Source organism: Chinchilla lanigera, unplaced genomic scaffold (genome assembly GCF_000276665.1).
Source record: "Chinchilla lanigera isolate Chin_1 unplaced genomic scaffold, ChiLan1.0 scaffold00029, whole genome shotgun sequence".
In the NCBI taxonomy this organism is placed as follows: domain Eukaryota; kingdom Metazoa; phylum Chordata; class Mammalia; order Rodentia; family Chinchillidae; genus Chinchilla; species Chinchilla lanigera.
In genome coordinates, this window is record NW_004955430.1 from 4,762,021 (window position 1) to 4,782,660 (window position 20,640).

The 20,640-nt window shown below is 41.1% G+C and overlaps 1 protein-coding gene across 3 annotated transcripts in view; it reads left to right on the forward strand.

The window, feature by feature from the left end:
• Nucleotides 1-20,640, forward strand: part of Cacna2d3 (calcium channel, voltage-dependent, alpha 2/delta subunit 3) — a gene marked incomplete at its 5' end in the record, with an annotated part of 848,592 nt that overhangs the window by 670,713 nt on the left and 157,239 nt on the right. For all 3 annotated transcript variants that reach the window (XM_013515709.1, XM_013515711.1, XM_013515710.1), the window contains 2 exon segments: nt 916-1,037; nt 3,704-3,784. In XM_013515709.1, coding sequence (XP_013371163.1) covers nt 916-1,037; nt 3,704-3,784 — 203 coding nt within the window.

Here is a 20,640-nt window from a genome sequence, read left to right on the forward strand (position 1 = left end):
AGCATACATTTGAGCACCTGCTAAGTGCCTGGCTCTGGGGATATTGGAAAGCATAACGTGTCTACCCTGAGAGAAGAATTAGCTACGCTAGGGTAACTTCCAGGGAGGCAGATTCCAGAGCTGTCTAAGAACTTTGAGAGTGGCCTCTAGTCAAGCTGGTTTCCTGTGAAAGAAGTGGGCTGTGCTGTACTCCTGTAGGGGTCAAGAGACTGCTAGTTGGCCGTACCCTGAAACTAGAGAAGTTTTTCTGAATTGAGTGCAAAGTTCATGAAACCAACTAGTTATAACTTCATATAAAAATGTATCTCCGTGGTCCATATGATCAAACTCAATGCTACAAATGGCTATATTGAAAATTATTCCATTTCTGGTCCAACTGATGACTTTTCCCTAACCTACACATTGATTCCTGATTGGTCTGCCTTTGTGTATGATCTCTGCGGAGTGTGAGCTAGCCAGGCAGCCATTGTATTCCCCGAGTTGTACCATAATGGCCAAAGTAAAGTGCTCAGATAGCTAAAGGGTGGAGCTATGAGGAGCAGCCAGTGAGATCGAAAGAGGAGGAGTACTCAAAAGGTGCTAAGTAGTCCCCTTTGCAGAGCAGAGAGATGAGGGACAAATGATTCAGAGGTGCTGATACAGGCTACTCTTATGTCCTATATACATTTCCTAAGACAAGTGATTTACCACTAGATACGCTAGGAAAAACTACTTTGCCTCCTTGGACTCTGACCACCAGAACTTTACAAAGATATTTTTGAGCAGTGTTGGGTGCATAATGTTGACTCAGCATCCCCTCCATGCTGAAAAAGGGCTCCTAAAAGCTAATCCTGGTTTTACCTGACAGATGCTATTGGATACCTTGTCTGCCTTGAGTGAGCTGAATGGTGCAGTGCTTTTCTTATTCATTTTCAGGGACTTCCTGAAAGCTGGAGACAAAGAGAACATTTTTAATGCAGACCATTTCCCTCTCTGGTACCGAAGAGCAGCTGAGCAGATTCCAGGAAGCTTCGTCTACTCGATCCCTTTCAGCACAGGTGGGTGTCATTGTTGGAAGCAAGGCTCTGTCTGTCTGGTCCTGCTGCCCAGGCATGGTGCACCGCATGGGGGAGTTGCCTGAATACATAGGGGAGCCAAGTTCGATCTTCAGAGTTAATGCTGAATACTGGGCCCATCCTGAACCTGCTCTGTAAGAGGAACAGCCCCACGTAAAATAAAGGTTTTACTTCACCAGATCTTAGGAAGGACATTTCAGGAAGCAGAGCTAGTATTTTTCACTCTGTGAAATTTGAATACATACTCTTAGTTGATTTGTTATTGTGATTTGTTATATGGCCTCACTTTGGAGAAAGTTCAGGCTTTTTTATTAGAATTTTTGGAAAATCTTATCACTTTAAGGTTTGTGTTCCCTATCTGAACAAAACCACTCCCAATAGATTTGCAGGAGCGAAGACCAAGACTTTGGGTAGCCTCTCTGCTGCAGTGACAATGAGAGGTGTTGTGAAAAAATTAAACTCATTTCCCTCCAAGAACAGAGCACTGTCTTATTTCAACCAGTTTCATTTAAAAAATTTTTTTATTAGTGCATGTTTGCGGTACATGCTACATTCCTTATGTGGAGTTGGTATGTGTATATGATATATCTTAATTCCTTCTTCATCCACTTGTTCCCCTCCCATCTCTTGATCCCTTTCCCATCTGAGGAAGATCTGTCTTCCTACTTCCCATGATGCTTTTCAGTTGTCCTTGGCTTTTTCTTGTCTCTTGTATCCAGTATATTTGGTGATTACTCTACATAAGGCTCTAGTGTGTACTGGGCGTTCTACAAGCTTCAGAGACAGATGAAACCTTGCTCTATTAACTCGGATTACTCCCGAGAATTCAATCTATAGTTATATTTTACAGTAGGGCCGTTTGTGCTACCTCCTACAGACATTACTAGCTCAACCTTAAGGGATGCTTGTTAAGGCTTAGTGTCAAATTCCCCTCCCTGTTCTCAGCTCTTTCTCATTTCCACGAATGAAAATGTTTTCAGAAAAAGTATTTTTGGAACTTGTAAAAGAGGTGTTAACAAGAGCCGTTCAATAATTAATTGAATGGACCCATTAGAAGACAGCTCCTAACTGAGGAAGATACTCAAGGAAAGTGTGAATGTTGTTGATGAGATTCTCTCTCTGGATGGGATTTCAGACTAGATTGTCTGTTGGGTTCTTTTCTGGTCTAAGAGTCTTTGAGACTCGTCCTTTGCTGGTAGACTTTTGTGAATATGTATGTGTGCATGCATGCATGCATGCATGTGTGTGTCCTCACATATTAATTTCCAAGTATCTGAAACTCTTTCTTTATTTTCATCTACATCACATTTCCCTTCATTGCTGGACATATCGGCTAAGTCAAATGAACTTTTTCATTCTGCCTCAAACCTATGAACAATAGCATCGTTTTCTATCTCATGAGACTTCCTTCCTCACACAGTTCTACAAAGAAAAACATGGAGCTTAGCTTGCTGTTCTTCTGATTCCAAAACTGGGGTCATTCAGTTCCTTCTGTGATAAGAGCGGGTTTTGCCAGTGCTGTATAGGAGGTGTATGAGAGACAGGTGTGTCCGCAGATCGCTTTGTACTTATGCACACTTGGGGGTGATAGCCCCTGGCACCAGTTCACTTTGTTATTCACTATTTGTCCTAAAATAATTATGTGTGGTAAAACCAAATTCTTATTAATTAAAACTGCTGCTATACTGCTTTCTGGAAACAGATTTTTCACTGAATGTTTAATATAGCATATAGTGAAGAGAAATTTGTCATGTGTGTGGTAATGTTATGAATGGTAGAATGGGATTTCGTGGCCTCTGAATTCAAGGAAAATCTTTACAATCACCAAGTGCACTGTGGTGAAACTCTCCTTTTCTCTACTGGGTGTCAGTTGCAGACGCTGGAATAGAAGCTGCTTAGACTTGGTCAGGAAGAAAATTATTGATTACTTGTGTCATAAGTATATTCAAATGAAAACTTGCCTTCCCTTCTTCTCAATCAGTTAAACTCCACTCAACTCACATTCATGGAGCACATCTTCTGAGGCAGGCACTGGACTCAGAGTTACTAACTGTGGGTGGCCAGAGTTTGTGCTTATCACTTTTACTTCATGGGTATCGAAGCTACTGTTGGTAATAAAAAAGATCTCTTATTCCTAATGCCGTGTTGTGATCACATTAATGAGACTTTAAAGATTCCATTCTATCTCTTTCCCTCTTTAAGATGGCTTTCCTTTAAAAATCTGGACTTGGAGCTGAGATTTTATAGATTATTTAAGATTTATCCAACAGATCAGAACTACAGTGGCCCCCTTATAAAATAATTCCAGAATTCTCATTCATGCAGCTCTTCATGGCTATATTTATAGAGGTGGTATAAAGGTGGCCACTGACACAGCAAACATTGCAATTACTATCCACGGGTTACCAAAACACGCGGCCCCTCTGTGGTGGTCAGCGATGTTGATGTGAAGAGCTGGATGTTCCCCATTGCAGGTGGTCGTAACTCAGCAAACCGAGTCCAGCACAAATGGCTTATGAGAGCAGCAGGTTGTCCACAGCCCAGAAGGCTCTGGACTCCAGGACCGGAGCCTCCGAACAATTTGCAGAATTAGTGGCTGTAGGCCAGCATGATCTCCACGTTTGTCATGGTGGTTTTTCTTTTTACAGGAACAGTCAACAAAAGCAATGTGGTGACAGCAAGTACCTCCATCCAGCTCCTAGATGAGCGGAAATCTCCCGTGGTGGCAGGTGAGCAATGGATTTCTTTAGTGCACATAGCATGAGCGTGAGCATTTAGCATGAGCATAGCGTCCACTCACCCGGCCAGTCAACTGCTACTGTGGAGCATGTTTATTCTACAGAATGTTTGTTTCAAAAGGAGAAACAGAGCAAAAGTAACTTTTTCCACAGTTTGATGTCATCTCCTCTAAACTAAGGCTATACTGGCCGGTGGTATTAGATGCCAAAGCAGAAACCTTTCCTACCGTTTCTGTGAAACTCTGAGCCAGTGAGAGATCGCCGGTATGTGCTGTGGAGAATTTCTTGACAGTATATGGTGTGCTCCTTTAAAGGAAACTTCACATCTTTAACTTCTGTGTCATGAAGATGACAGTAGGCGTACAAGGAAATTGTGGGTTTATTTCAGGCAAACACAAGCTGAAATGTGTCCTTCTCCAGAGAGACTGAGATTTTCATCACTCTAATCCTCCCAGGGAATTACAGTTAGATGTATCTGCAGGTGCTGGGTTTGGGACCAGCGGGTGAGCCAAAGCATTTTATAACAGAGTCTTGAATTGTCAGAGAAGTCCTATGTCTGGCTTTTCCCATCAGTCTTGGTTCTCCGGAGTGTCAGTAGATATCTGTGGCTGGCTGGGGGCTTTTGTTAGTGGTGTTTGGCCTAGCAACTGCCACAACCCTCCTTTGAGGACAGCTGCTGATAAAAACAAGACCTTAAAGCACGTCTGGCACACAGTCCATTCTGATGTATAATTGTTGGATCCCTTGGTTGATGGATGGGTGATACACTCCAAGCACTATCCTGATATTATTTTCTGGCAGCCTCCCTCATTGAGATGTATTTTAGGGTGATGTTGAACACCAACATTTCTGCCTTTGCACACTGATAATTTGTGGAAAGGAATGCTAGTGGAGACCTGTTTGAAGTGGTTGCTGTTTGGCTGGGAAATACTACTTTTTCCTCCACTTTATTTCTGACGTAGCCTATGCATCATAATTGTACTAGCAGAGGCTGAAAGATCTGGGGAGAGTCACCTGGTTATTCTTAGTTATTGGATATGACAAGAGAGACAGCCTTATGTATCTGACCTGGAGCTTATCTTGAGCCAGGCAAACCTATAATTAATCAGCCAGGCGATATGGGCTCTGAGGGTGCATGGCTGCTATCTTCAAATTTTGTCACTTAATGTCTTGTATTCCTTAAGGAAAGCGAGAGACAAGACCATTTAACTCAGCAAGATTTATTTTTGCTTAAAGGGGGTCAGACTTGCTTACCTCCAGGCTGTCCTAGGCAGCTAATTCCAGAGGCATGTTATTTCCCAAGAGCTGGGGCCACATGCACCGGCTGTCAAAGACATGGTTGAGCCAAAGCTGCCTGGTCCAACATTTCTTTAAAACCATCTCCAGAGATTTCTCATTCAGTCATCTGAAAGGATAGTCCAGGTATGCCCTAAAGTCACTGTATCTACCCTACCTTCCTCTGTCCAACTTTAACAATTACATTTGAATTTTGCCAGGTGCCTTACATTTCATAAATGACTGCTTGGCTGAGTATGAGTGAAGTGTGGACTTAGCCAGAGGACTCTGTATCCAGCCTAGAGGAGAACGTGCATTTTCCAAATGGCTTGCTGGTCTACTATTAAGTTACATAGCTGGCCAGAGACCACAAGCAAGTCATGAGCCACAGTCTGGAGACGTATCCTCCTATCTGTTGCTCTTATGTATGTGTCAGCTGGTCCCTATGTCCAGAAGATAATTATGGAGAGACACCAAGAGGCAAAGTCATCTGAGGAACTGTATTTAGTTTGAATTTTGAAAGCCAGTGACTGCTAACCTTCTTATTCCAACTGTGTGTGGTAGGCATGAAATAAAACAGAATTGCTTGGTTTTGATCTTGGAGGCTGCTGTGGATCTAGTCCCATGAAGATAATGATGCCCGGGGGACCATTCTGTCTCTCAATGCAGAGTGGCCTCTTCAGCACCTCATCCAGGCTTCACTGACTGTGACTCAGCTATCATGTCACTCTGTGATGAGAGTCAGTAATGTTGCTCTGCACATTTGCCGCAAATGAAGTAGACATTGTTTACCTCTCTACTGCTTGTTTATTTATTTATGTCTTTTTGAAACAGGGTCTCCCTATGCAGTTCAGGCTGGCCTTGAGCTCACTTTGTAGTCCAGGCTTGCCTGGAACTCACAGTGATCTTTCTGCCTCAGCCTCCCAAGTGCTGGGATGACAGGCGTGCAGCACCACGCCTAGCTCCCTCTCTACAATTTCAGAGGTCATTTTAATTGGGGAAGAAGCCCTCTTTTGGCAGATGAAGATGAATATGTGAGCAAACTTGTTCCTCATCAGCCTTCCTGCACTAGCACATGAGATGCAGTCAGCTGTCAGTAACTTGGGCTCTCATTGCAATCCCTGTGTCTACTTGAAACTTTTCTGAAAGAGAAGGTGGACAACTTTGCAAAGAATTCTCTAGGACCTTTGAAAGGCCTGCCCCACTCCCAAGCCTGATCTGGAATTTGCATGTTCACTGAGCACATGCATCTGTTTGGGGTAGAGTTTTTTGTTTTATTTTGTTTTTGTTTCTCCTTCCTTTTTCTTGTTTTCTTTTTTAAACATAAACACCTAGATGCTCATCTGTCAGTGACACCTCTGAAGCCATGCTGGTCAAACTTGGCAGGGTTCCATCTGTGCGCCAGCCTTGGTGCGTAAAGCAGCCCCATCCGTCTCCTCAGCTTGTGACATGGCTCGCAGTCCTTCTCATAAGGGCTCTACCAGTACTCCAGCTGCCACCAGCATGCTGCGTTTTCTGAATTGCTTCCCTGGCACAGGAAAAAGTGGCAGGCCTTTCCCTTCACCCAACCCAGTTTCTTCTGAGCCTTGGAACTTGCTGTGTGTCAGACCTCCAGCCCTTTTTTCTATTAGTATTAGAAATTCAAATCTTGGACTGTGAAATTATTAGATATTCAAGTTTTGGGCTGAAACCACATAGGTTTCACTCACTCTGTAACTTGCTAAGTGCGAAGTCTTGAGTCTGTACATCATCTAAAATAGAGTGGAGAATATTACCTCCCTTCCTTTCCTCGTGTCATTTTGGGGATAAAATAAACAAACAAGAAAATACCTGGATATAAAGAAATATGCAAATACCAGCATATAGAGGTACCCCATTTTTAAAGGTGCTCCATTTTTTAAAGTTACATTTATTTCTTTGCTCGTACATGTGGGAAATACTCCATGAGGTCCTGCTTTTGCCAGGCACTCTGTAATGTAGTCCAATATAGCCACTGTAATGGATATCCCTTCTCTCCTCTCACATCTGTAAAATAGATACTTTTAAAGCATGTCTATGTAGGGCTGATAAATAAAAAAGGTAAATAATTATCTGGAAAGTCCTAGAAGTAGAAAGATTTTTGTCTTTTTTTCTTCTGCTCTTCACAGCATAGCCCAGTGAAGCAGATTTGCCTTCAATGATGATTTTATAAATTGAGTGAACTCATAGAAACCTGCTTTGCCCTAACTTAGTTATATTAGTCAGCTTTCCCTTTGCTGGGACATGATACCGAATACCACAACTTAAAGGAGAAGAGATTTGATTTGCTTAACGGTTTCAGGAGATTCAGTCCATGGTTGACAGGCTCCAAGTCAGGAACAGCATGGCGGAAGGACATGTTAGAGCAAAGCTGCTTAACTTGTGGCTGCTAGGGATTACAATAGGGAAACAGTTCCAGGGAGAAAGGGGCTAGAGACCATATATAGTACCCAAGTTCACACTTGCATGACCTACCTAGGCATAACCAGAAGTGTGCTCTACTTACCCACTGAGTGGCTCCCAAGTAGATCAAGCTGACAGTTAAGCTTAACTGTCACAGTTATTTGCAGCCCAAGTGCTGTAAGTCACATAAATTGTAGTGGTAATTCTCCAGTCTGCTCTCAATGAGGAGACCCATCCCTGTAGAGCAACAGTCATGGCTCTGCTTCTACCAAGCAGGGTGGAAGGGACCTAGAAAGGAGGGTGAGAATGCACTGGGAGGAAGAGTTGAGCCAGGCAAAAGGTGTGGCCCATCTTGAATTTCTGTCTGATCTCCTTGATGCTCCCTCTGACAAATACAAACTATTTTCCACTTTTGTTAAAAAAATACAGACTTCTCAATTTTTTAAAATAATACGTAATGAATTCTAAATTATTTGCATTCTGGTCTTTATTAGAAGGTTGGCAGTACATAATGATTATGTTGCTTCTGGGGATTTGATACAGGTACATAATGCATTTTAATATCTTTCTTCATCCCCTTCCACTCCCCTCCTTACCCCCTCCTTCCATCTCTTAGTCTTCTTCCCTTTTGCAAAAGATTTATCTTGCTCTTTCCTATTATCTATCTTTTATTTTGCCCTGCATTTATGTTTTGGGTTTCTTATAGAAGAGAAACCATATTTTTTTTAAAAATATATTTGTTTTAAATATACATTTTAACATATCACAATTTAAAATTGTTCCTAATAATGTTCTACTTTCATTTCTTGAATAATTGTGAATTTTCTAAGAGCAAAGACTCTCCCAATTTTTTTGGGTTACCAAAGCCAAGAACAAAGGCTAATAGATGTAGATACATGAGAAACATTGTCTGAATAAATTATTCAAGGAAGGTGGATTTCATGTCACCTGCTGTGTGGGGACATAAGCGTATCTTGGGGCATAAGCTTACAAAATTCACTGAGTAGGTATGAGAAACACTGTACTTAACTAAAATTCTAAGAGGCATACTCAGCATCTAACTCCTGTCTACACATATTACCATAGTAATATGATATAAACCAATGTGAGTATCTCAAGGGATAGGAAATCCATTTGATCTATCTTAGTGGCAGTTAAGTCAGACCAGTTGTCATCTCTCCATGAGTAGAAATTGTTTGTGAGGTCTGAGTGTCTAATGTGATGCTTAGAATAGATAGTCTAATAATTGACAGAAAACATAAACATTATAGTATTGATTTCTTATAGAAATCCCTTTTTCTAACTACTGTATTAAGGTGCAATTTACATATCAAAAATTTTCTGATGTTAATTGTAAAATTCAGTGATTTTCAGTAAAGAGTTTTTTTGGGGAGAGTCCTCATCTTTCAGCTTGCTTCTTTTTTAAGAAACACGACCACATGAGATCCATTCATGGGGAAACTTTGAAAATATGGATTATGTGGGGTTATTTTATGTTAAGGAGTCAATTAGGATAGCGATGATTAACATCAATAACCATTAGCTACTGTCAGATATGGGTTATTTAAACTAAGTGTAGTGCTTTATATGGACCCTTCATTGCAGTTGACTAAATAATTTTGGCAAATTTCATAGGCTAACATTCAGCTTAACCACGTTACTTTGGTGGAATCTCACATATTTGATATATATGAGCTAGGTGGCATGTCAGGAATCATGTAATAAGTCTGCATAGATGAACTTCTCCTGTGTTAACTCTGATCAAAGAACATGTTTTATCTTTACCCAAATGAATACTCACTCGTTAAACCAGTAGCTGCAAACCAGGGGTGCTTTCACCCTCTTAGGGACATTTGGCAACATTATAGAAACTGACCAGGAAGAATGCTACTGGCATCTAGGGAGTGGAGGTCGGGAGTGGTGCCAGGCATCCTGCCAAGCACAGGAGAGTCCATGACAAAGAATTATCCGGATCAAAATGTCAGTCATGGTGAGGTTGAGAAGGGCTGGATTAAACTTACTTACAGGCAAGCTTTGACTCCTGCTGTTTGTCCATTCATTTTTTTTTCCTGTGTGGGGAAATTTTAAAAACAATCTTGCCTCGTAATTAAGTGGCTCAGCAAATATGTATTTCATATCTACTGTGTACCCAGTGCTGAGGTTGCAGCTGTGACCAGTGAGCCGGGGCAGGTTGTTGATTGATGGAGCGACAAGGGCACGGCTGACGCCCCATGCCCAGAGTAGGATGGGAAGGAGTGACAGCTGCTGGTGGGAGAGTCCCTCCACCCCTGTCCTGCTGGGGCTCCAAGAAACACTCACAGTAGTCTCGCTGCTGCTAATGAGGAGCTCCCAGGTGTGCTGGAGATGCAAATAGCTCTCTAAGTGTTGCAGGAATGGCAGTGCAGGGGGGCAGGGGAAGGAAGGAATTTCAGTAATGGTAAAGGACCTCCAGAAAACAGAGGGAGATAAAGAGATGAAGTGTGGGTGGCAGTGACAGAGGGTAGGGGTGCACGTTTTGCATTTACCTGTGTGTGTGGGTATATAGAGGAGGCAGTGGCCCTTTAAGTTGGGCTGCACTTAGGAAGCGCTCCTTACCGAGTGACATGTGAAAATCTGAGTGGTGAGATGCAGCCATCACGCAAGGGTCTGTGCAGGCAGAGGGAATTAACTTCTCTATGAATTTGGAATGAATCTGGGATGTGACTCCTCAGACCTGTGTTCATGTTCCAGATGGGTGCGCCCAGACCTGAATGAGTCTCTCAGGTTTGGGAGCATTTATCAGAATCTGACAAACAGAGTTTTTGGGCAAGTAGGCAGATGAGCCGTGTGGAGGTACAGAATCCAAGTCAAGTCTTTGCTCTAAATTATCAGCTATGAGGTAGAGTTTTTGGTGCTAGACAGTAGTGTTTTTGTTTTTGTTTTTTAATGGATAAATAGGAACAGTGCAGGGACAAAAGGGGGGTTTAATACAATAAAGGTGATAATAGCAAATTTCATGGACGTGGGTCAGTGGTGACTGTTCTGTATTTAATGTCTGCAGTAGAATTTGAGAGTTAGAAGTGACCATTGGATAGCTGCTTGTGGGCCACTGTAGCTAGGGACATGGCACGCTGAAGCTGATTGCTCCCGGATAAAAATAGCACTTTGGAGAAACTGGAGCCTCTGTTCTGACTCTCCAGGCACTCTCTCCTAAGAGTCATGTCCCTTTAGAAACCTCACCAAAGGCCCCAAGATGTCCTCCACCCAAAAATCAGCAGCAAAATTTCAGGGTAACAAGTTCTCATACCTCGTGACTTGCATGTGCTGAATTGGCACATCAAGCCACTTCTTTCTAAGACAATGGTGGGATTTGGACGTTAAGGGCAATGTGAACTAAGTGTTTAGGACTGAGCACAGAGACACTCCCTTTCCCATTCCCACAGGGCTTTAGTTTTCAAGTCCATAAATTGAGGTTGTTTGGTGCTTAGTTTGGATTTCTAACAGTTGAGTTTTTTAAAAGATGGAAATTTATCTCATCAGCGCAGAAAAAGACTAGTATTAGCCAATATTGAAATATTTTGCGTACCCAGAGTCAGTCTGTTTAGAGGGACACTTCTCTTTGTTGAGTGAAAAAAAATGAATACATGTCTATAGCCCAAGGTGAGAGCATCTGGTTGAGTACTCAATAAAAAATCTTCAGCTGTACAATGATTATGGCTATTGTTGTCATTAACAACTACTGTATGTTGTGCTCACCACCAATCACTAGCCAGTGCTTTTCCCTATACATTTTTTCTGTATAAAACTTTGCATGTCAGAGTATCATTATAATATCTTGACATATCTTATAGTACAACTTTGAAACTCACTTTCATGTACCAATGCAGTACTTTAGAGCAGAGGTTGGCAAACTGTAGCCCAGAAAGGCAGAGAGACCTAGGCTATCATGTTTTTATTTTCCATAGTTTTATTGAAAAATATCTGATGTATAAAAATATTCACTCATGGAAAGTGGACAGTTGTTAGCTTTTAATATGTTGACAGATGTGTACAACCATCACAATCTAATTTTAGAAATAGTTCCTCATCCCCGGAAGAACCTACTATACCTTCCCCCTCCACTTTTGATACCTCACCCCAGCCCCATTAGTCTGCTTCCTCAGTAGATTTGCCTATTTTAGGTCATTTCAGATCGATTCAATCATATAATATGTAGCCTTTTGTAACCTGCTTCTTTTACTTAACAATGTTTTCAAGTGCATCTGTACATAGAATGTATCAGTACACTTTATTCTATTGCCACATAATAGACCATTATATGGATATTTTTTTTTGTTTTTCCATTCATAAGTTGATGGCATTTGGGTTGCTGCAACTTTTTAGCTATTACTAATAATATTAACAGGAACACTCACATGCAAGTATTTTGTAGACATATGTTTTCATTTCTCTTGGATGGTGACCTAGGAGTGGAATTGCTGTGTCATATGGTAACTCTATGTTTGAAGAACGACAAAACTACTTCCCAATGTGATTGCACTATTTTTATAAACCTACCAGCAATGTTTGACAGTTCTAATTTTTCTACATCCTTGCTAACACTTATTATTATCTGTCTTTTTAATTTTAACTATATTGGCAGGTATTAAGTGATTTGCATTTTCCTAATAACTAACTATGCTGAGCGTCTTTTTATGTCCTTACTTGCTGTTATCATCTCTGGAGAAAGGTCTGTCAAGTTCCTTTGCTCATATTTAAATTAGGTTAATTGTCTTATTATTGATCTGGAGGAGCTCTTTATATATTCTGGAAGTAAGTACCTTCAGGGCTATCTGCTGCCTGTTTTTATAATTAAGGTTGCAATGAAATGTAGCTGTGCCCATATTGTCTATGGCTACTTTCTGCTAAAATGGCAGAGCTGAGTAGTTGGATAGAGGCACTGCAAGGACTATAGCATAAAAATATTTACTGCCTTGCCTTGTATTGAAAAAAGTTTGCTAAAGCCTGCTTCAGATTAAGATACATTACATGGTCTATTTAAAATAGAAACAAAAAAAAATGCTGAATTTTTTTACTCACCTATTTCATAAAGTTCTTGTAAAAATGAAGTGGGTATAGAGATCAGAGATTATGTAAGTGAACGTTGAGGACAGAGGCTCATGTGTCAGAAATTGTCCATCAATCATACCTAATGTTTTTGTGTATGTGGTTATACAAAAATCCCAATCAAAGATCCTAAGCTTTCTAAAAATATAGGTTCTCATTATCAGTCAAGACAGTGATTTACTTAATCTTTGCTCTGGTTTATAAAGCTCTGAACAGTGTAATCAGCATAATGCTTGGTATAGCATTAGAAATGCCCTCACAAGCTTTGGCAGAATACAGTTTATGTGACTTTTTTTTTCCAACATGGCTCATGAGAGATTTGGGGATTTATTTAACTACCTTTATCCAAGCAAATCTCCTAGTGACCTTGTTGGGATTTTGATCTCAGTCAAGATGAGGATCTATAACTCATGCTAAGTAAAGGACCTGTGGGGGATAAAGGAGGAGATAATGAATTTCCCCTGCCTGGGAAGAGAGGTGGGTGTGAGTAGAACCTGTGGCAGGTGTGTACATGTTTTGACATTCATTCCATGGGCTTTGTTGCTGGGGGAATATGCTCTGACTGGTCTTTGGTGGGGAAGCGACAGTACTGATGAAAGGCTTTTTATTCTCATTACCTCCAAAAGTTTGAACTCACCAAGAGCTTCTGAGATTTATTCTGGGTGGACAGATCTAAATGACATCAGATCCCATGTTTAAATGTCGTTCCCACTTCAAGGTCAAATTAGCAATTATATACTACCACAGCTCAGGCGGATGGGAGTATACATTCATCTTTAAAAATAAAAACAAATTTCAGAATGGAAATGTAGTACATGGTCATTCTATATTCTTTTCCTTCATTAGACTTCTTCCACCAACTTCCAGATTTTAACTGATCTAGACAGGTCTTAAGCCTAAGTCATGTTGTGATTACAGTTTTTTGTTTGTGTATATATGGTTCTGTTAAGCTGTGTGCTCCTCTCCCATCCCCTCTCCTACTTTCTCAGAAAACCACTCCAGTCAAGTTGTATACACACTGAAACATTTCTTATCCAAGTTGACAATAATTTACACATTACTGAATGCAACATTAGTATATGTGCTGCTGAAGCGAGCACCTGAATCCAACATTAAACTTCAAATATTCATTTTTTTGCTATAGCAGCAACACCTGGCCATCTGATTGCTCTCTTGGTTCTTCCCCTACCTGGATGCTCAGCCCTCCTGAGCCTCCCTTGCTGGTTCCCTTGTCTCCCTGGCATGCGCACGTTGGAGAGCCCCTGCAATCTCTACGGTGTCTTATCCATGCTCCACCACCATCCATGAGCTGGTATCTCCACGCCAGACCTGTCTCTCCTGACTCTCCTATAATTGCTCAGCCTCTACATCTTTCTCAGATAGACCTAGCCTGTTCGGCTGGTTCTTGGCTGAAGTTCTGACTCTGTACACACATAGCTCCCTCCAACCCTTCATCTGTCTTCTGTAGTTTTGCTGACCCAGGTACATTCAACTCAGTGGTTCCCCTTTTCCAGTTATTCAGTCCAAAAACTTTGGAGTCCCTATTTTCTCCTTATCATTTTATTAGAAATAAAATGGAAAATTGGAAAAAAAAAAAAAAAAGACAGAAAATATAACAGAACTCCATATATCCTTCACTCATTCCCAGTAGCCACCAACCCATGGCTATAGGGCCCTTAAGCCCCCATATTCCACTACTACCCCTGCTATATTATTTTAAATCAAACTTGGTCATTACATCATTTTATTGTTAAACACTTTAGTACGCATCTTTAAAGTATAAGAACTTTTTTGTGTTCTAGTTTAGCAGGGCTGTTATTGCACCTAAAGATAATAATTCCTGATGGCCTGTCAGTGTTTAAACTCCTAGTTGTCTCAAATACATCATTTTCATTTTTTTACAGTTTGAATCAGGTTCTTGAAGGCATTCTTAATTTCCTTTGCACTCCTACGCTCAAGGACCCTGGGTCCTTCTGTGAATTACGCAGGAAGTGTGACCACTTCTCAGTATTTCTCTGCCCTGGATTTTTGTAATGGGCTTCCCATTGGTTCCCCTGCCTTCTTCCAACCCTTCCCCTTTGTAAGGGCCACAGCAGTCATGTAATATCATGTCACTCCTCCATTCAAGCTCCCTATTGGTTTCCCTATTTATTCCAAGTTCAAAGCCAAAATTGCCACTATTGTCAATATATTGGTTAATTGATTGCTGCATAAGGAATTATGCCAACACGTGGTGGCTTAAAACCACCACCAGTTACTCTCCAATAGCTCTGTGAGCCTGGAATCTGGGAACAGCGTAGCCAGGTATCCCGGCTAAGGCTCTCTCACACGTGCTTCTGGCAAGGTATTAGCACAGGATGCCCTGGGACTGCAGGCTCCTTTGCAGGCTTCAAAAACAGGGGAAGTGCCTCCACATTCACTCTGAAATCATCAGCAGGATCAAGATCCTTCGTTGTTGGCGCTGAGGGTCTCAGTTTCTTACTGACTGCTGGCCAGAGACCCCTCTTGGGATCTTGGGACATAGGTTTCTCTGTAGGGAAGCGCACCAGTTGATTTCTCAGAATAAGTAAGAGAGAGTGAGCAGGATCAAAGCCAGGGAATTTTGTCACCATCCTGGAAGTAATATGCTATCGTTCTTGCCATATTCTATTTCTTAGGAGCACATCACTGGGTCCAGCCCACATCAAGGAATGGCAGTTACACAATGCTGTATCAGGAGGCTAGAATCAGTAAGAATCATCTTCAGAGCCACCTGCCTAGTACAACCCATGAGGTTATCAATGGCTCTAACCGCAGATCCTTCTTCTTCTCCTTGCCCGTTCTCCTACAGCTGTATTTCCTCCGGGCTGTCCCTCAAACGCACCAAGCTTACTGCTGTCTTGTGCCCTTTGTACTAGCTATGTGGTTTCCAACAGTTTTCTGCCAAATATCGCCATCACTGGCTCCATCATTTTCCTGCTCAAATTTTTTTTTTTTTTTCCAGAAAAGAAGTTCCTATCCCCAAACGTACACATAGAAACCCTTCCTCTGTCGCATCCACAGTACTCCCTGCCATCACTTCTGCTTTTCTGTAACTGCGTATATTTCTTGTCTCTAGCGTCTCCCTCTGGTAAATGTTAGGTTTTGTGGGCCATTGACTTTATACTTACTGTTTATTCCTTAATCGCTGATACTTATAAAATGACAGCATGTGCTTGGAAGTTTCTTGGAATTATTGGCTGCGCTGTTTTGTGACCATATGAGTGAAGACTCTGAGACTTACCTGATTTGAACTGGTTTCATGGCTTATCACTACGCGCTTGGGGCAGTCTCACAGTTTTCCTCCCCTTACCTCCCTTCTTCCTCTGTCAGGTCATCTCTTCATCAATTACAATATGTCTTGAGTTATTTTTCTTCAAAAGGAATCATGGGTGTCATGATCCCTGAGCCCGTGTGTATCTAAGAAATGTAGTTTCAGTTTTGTGTTTATTTTTTTGGTTTCTAGAGTGTAAAGCCTTTTATTTGTTCTTAAATCTTAAAATTCTCCTTGAACTCTATTTATTTATCTACCTTTACCTGATTTCTGCTGATGAAGATTTGCATGTGCCAGACACCAATCTAGACTAACTTTTGAGGTTTTTTATTAATCTGTTTTATAACAAGCATATCTTTACCTGCAGGACTTGAGGTCCTTAACCCTAGAAAGATCACCTCTCGGTTTTAAAAACCTTTTCCTTCTGTTTGATGTGTCCCAGTCTGCTTATCAGGAACCCAGTTATGTGTGTATGAGTTCTTTACTATGACTCTTTCATCTACATAATCCCCCATGTTCTTTATCTGTGCCCCTACCCTCTGTATTCTGGGAGTGGGCACCCTGCGTGTACATCGACCTATAGGCATAGCTATAGATAAGTATAAATAAAATGTGTATGTGTATACATGCATGGACAGCAAATACACTGGATACCAACCCTACCAGAAACTTCAAAAATTCTATCAAGATATGTTATAAACTTCATCCTTCGTGTTTCTCTTTCATCTTGATTGTAATGTTGCCTTTCTTCTTTTTTTCTGAAGTCTTTTATGGGGCTCTGAGCTACGTGTCCTTAATTGTAATCATTCTTAAAATATGCAGTGTTTGCCAATAAGCAGGGTAGCTGGTGTCCCCTTACGTGTCTCTTGCTGCTGACTTTAGTGAATGCCTGGGAGAGACTGAGCTGCCAGATTAGTTGCAGAGCCACTAGGCAACTATTGAGTGACCAGGTGTCTTCCATTAGTGCAGGATTAGTAAGGGGAAACTACCGCCTGCTGCCTCATTGCTAGAGAAATCAATGTCTGTATCATCCCTTATGACACAAAGTAGGTAGCCATGTGTGATGCTGCACGCCTGTAATCCCAGCACTTTGAAGGCTGAGACAAGAGGATCTCTGTGAGTTGGAGGCTAGGTAGGGCTACATAGTGAGTTCAAGGCCAATGTGAACTACATAGCAAGACCCTGTCTCAAAAAAATCAGAGAGAGAGAGAGAGAGGGTGCTGTCTTGTATGTTGCCCTCCATCACCCACCAGGCTCTTGTGTAGGCAGCTTGGTTGCCAGGATGGCAGTATCGGGAGATGCTATCAACTTGGCCTCGTGGGAGGTCACTAGGGCAGCTGCCCTCAGAAGGGGTTGAAGTATGACTCCTGGGGCCCCAGTTAGTTTTTACAAGAGGGTTGATCTCAAACCCTAATGCTAGTCCTACCTAGTCTCTCTGGCTCCCTATGGATGTGTGATCACTTGTTCCCACAAACACTCCCACCATTGCCACCCACTGTCTGGACTTTTGGCCTTAAAACCTTCAGTTAAGTAAGACTATTTTTCTTCATAAAGCTGCCTGCCTCAAGTATTTCATTATGGTAGGGCAAAATGGACTCCTACAGTAGACAGAAACTACAGCACCTAGATGATATTTGTTATATTGCCCCTCATTCCTTTTTTTTTTTTCCCTATTACATGCTACATTTATCTCTAGTTAATGAAGCCAGAAAGGTCTCAGTGAGAGATATTGAAGTTAAATGTCTTCATATGTCCTACACATATTAGAGAATGGTTCCCTGCTTTTTCAAAACCAGTGTCTTGGAGGAAAGAAAAACAGCCTAAGGAACAGTAGTGTAGACTTCACCCCTTTTCCTTTCCACCCTGTGCATTTGTCTCAAGGTCACACCTCAGCCTTGACAGTGGAGGTTCCTCTCAGAGACTTGGAAAGCACTGGGTAGTATTCCTAATTTCTAGGGCTCTCAGAACTTTTTCCTTCTTTGTTTTAATGAGCATTTTAATGAGAAATCCTACCGACTGTATTAGCTAGAATTTTAACGTAGAATCTATCCATTTTTTGAAGTATTACGAGAAAGTTGGATTGCGTTTCTTCCCCTCCCATTCTAAGAATGTCCTTACCACCCCAGCAGAGTCATGAGTGATGAAAGGACCCTGTTTTTGCATTTTGCCTTGGTTCCTTCAGCTGTCCTGTTTTTGATGGGACAGGAGCTCTGGCAGTGACATAGTAGTTGGCAGTTGGATTGCTTTTCTCTGCCATGTTTTAAAGTAAGTGTTAGGCAGTGCCAGAAAAGGATTCTGACTTCTTCAAATCTGTCACATTTTCAAAAGTACCCAGGATTTGGCCTTAGGAAGAGCTGCATCAAAATCCTCTTCCACCATTTACTAGAGGCATGACCTTGGCCAAATGGCCAGCTCTCTGATAATGTCCTTTCGTCTGTAACACGCAGTAAAATGCCTACATGTTTTGGTCAATATAAGGTTTACAGAAAAGAATTAGTATGCTTGGAAAATTCCTGGCACAAAGTTGGATGTTTAACAAATGTGGATGGTGTGCTCTAATTGTCATTATCCTAATAATTAGTGTAATTATGTCACAGTCTAGATATTCTGGTTCACCACAGAATGAATAAAGGATGTTGGGGTAAGACTGTATTATTCATGCTTACCTCATGCATCTGCAACTGCACTTATCAAACATGCAATTAATTATGTGTGTGACTTTTGGAAAGTTCCTTTCCTTTTTTATGCTTCTATTTCCTATCTGTAAACTAAGGGCACTGAACTATATCAGGGTAGCAAATAGGTTTAATCTCTTATGTCAATTCCAGTTGATCAGTTGAGGGTACCTGGAAAACAGATTTAAAAGGATTCTGAGGCCTTGTCTGTGTTCAGCAGATAAGCTTGTGTGATCTGTTAGCAACGTCTGCAATGGATCGGAGGGTTTGTGGCAGTTATTCTGAAATTTGCCAGGCCTAGATTAAATTCTCTTCAAGGCTTTTCCTGGCTTCCCAGTTATTTGATTCTTTTTTGGTGTCTGTTTGATGGCCCTTCACAGCTGGCTGACATCCTAACCGTCCAAAAGAATATTTTGCATCATTGGAGTGAAATTGGTACGCAGAGTTCATCAAGAATCTAAAGGTAGTAGTTTTGAAGCTAAAGGTAGCTCCCCTGAATGGGATAAGGGATTTTTGGGATTTCATTGCCATTTGAACATTAAAAAATAAAGCATTTCATCAGAAGGAAAAACAGGATGGTTCCCTGGATTTGTTCATATAAACCACAGCCCAGAAATGCCAAGTAGGTTTGGAATATCATTTTCTGATAAGTTTCTGTCAATAACATTTAGCAATGGATAGACCAGTGTGTTTTACCAAACTGGAGAGAGTAATTTCCTGACCTGAAATAGAAATTTATAAGATTTAACAGCCATTATATAATTATATGAATGTCTACAGCAGAGAGATTATTTTGGAAATTAATTTAGCCACTTCTTTTAATAGTTGAGATCTGAGACAATGGTGCCTTTTTTCAGCATTACTTGGTCAACTTGAATAATGACATTTGATTTTCATGCATATTCAGAAAGAAACTCACCTGTGAATAACTTCTCAGTCTTCCATTTTTATAAGGACAAATAAGACAACTATTTCATTAACATTTTATAATCTTAAGCCAGAGAATCTTCCTTCAGGGACAAGGATATCTAGTTAATTATACATGTTTTTCAAACATACACTTGGTGCTGGATCTTTTTGCCTGAAAATCTCCAGAGCAGTGTCCATTTCTCCTGGCCCCTCCTTATACACGTCACTGCTGACAACTACGGTGGCTGTTTATGACCTTGTGATCTCTGGCAAAACAAAAATCAGCTGTCTGTAGTCAGTCACTTCTACTAAATATGATGCAAAAATGATATTTTAGAGGATTTGCTCAGAAATAATAAACAGTAGTTGTGATTTGTGTCCTTAGTGTATCCTCCGCATGGTTCTATGTGGAAGGACATTTTTATAGGGGAATCTATGAATATGACAGCGGCAATAAACAGCTGAAAATAATCTATGAGGCGTTTGCAAATTACCCCTCATGAGCTCTAGTGGTTGTGAAAGATAATTTGTGGTTCTTGCAGAATACACTCCAAATTGGGTCTTTCATTTGCAGTGTTTTTCTACCGTTAAAACATTTCATTCCTCATATTAACAAATGATAACTCTGCATTTGTTAATCTAAACAATTTGATTTATATTTTTCTGCACTGAGAAGCTGTTGACATTTCAGAGTACGTAATTATTTTCATTGCCAACTGCTGTTTGTGGTGACTGTAGGCAATAGATAGAAATCTGATGTATGTATGCATCATTTTAATCATTTTCCTTAAAGACTCTCCATAAAGCTGGAAGTCTGTTTGCCTGAGTTATCATCTGCCCTGAGAAATCTAAAAGGATATGGGTGTTGACAAGTGAGGATTCTAGCTCTGTTCAGGGGATTCTGTGGGATATTGGCAACTTTTTCATGTTATCTCTGTGGGCAGGAGACAGGGTTGACCTGCAGTGTCACCAAACCTTTGGCAGAGTACAGAGTGCTTGCAGTGTTAAATTGCTGCAGTCGGGGGATGCGCACCGTATTTGTTTCAGTAGCTCCCAACTATGCAGTGGTTGTTCAAGGAGCTCGTGGGCGGGTATCAAGATCACACAAGAGTGCCTTGCACCGTGCCTGCTGTGCAGCTTGCGCACTGAGAACTCTTGGTGAAGTCAGAATTAAGAATAAAACGATCTGC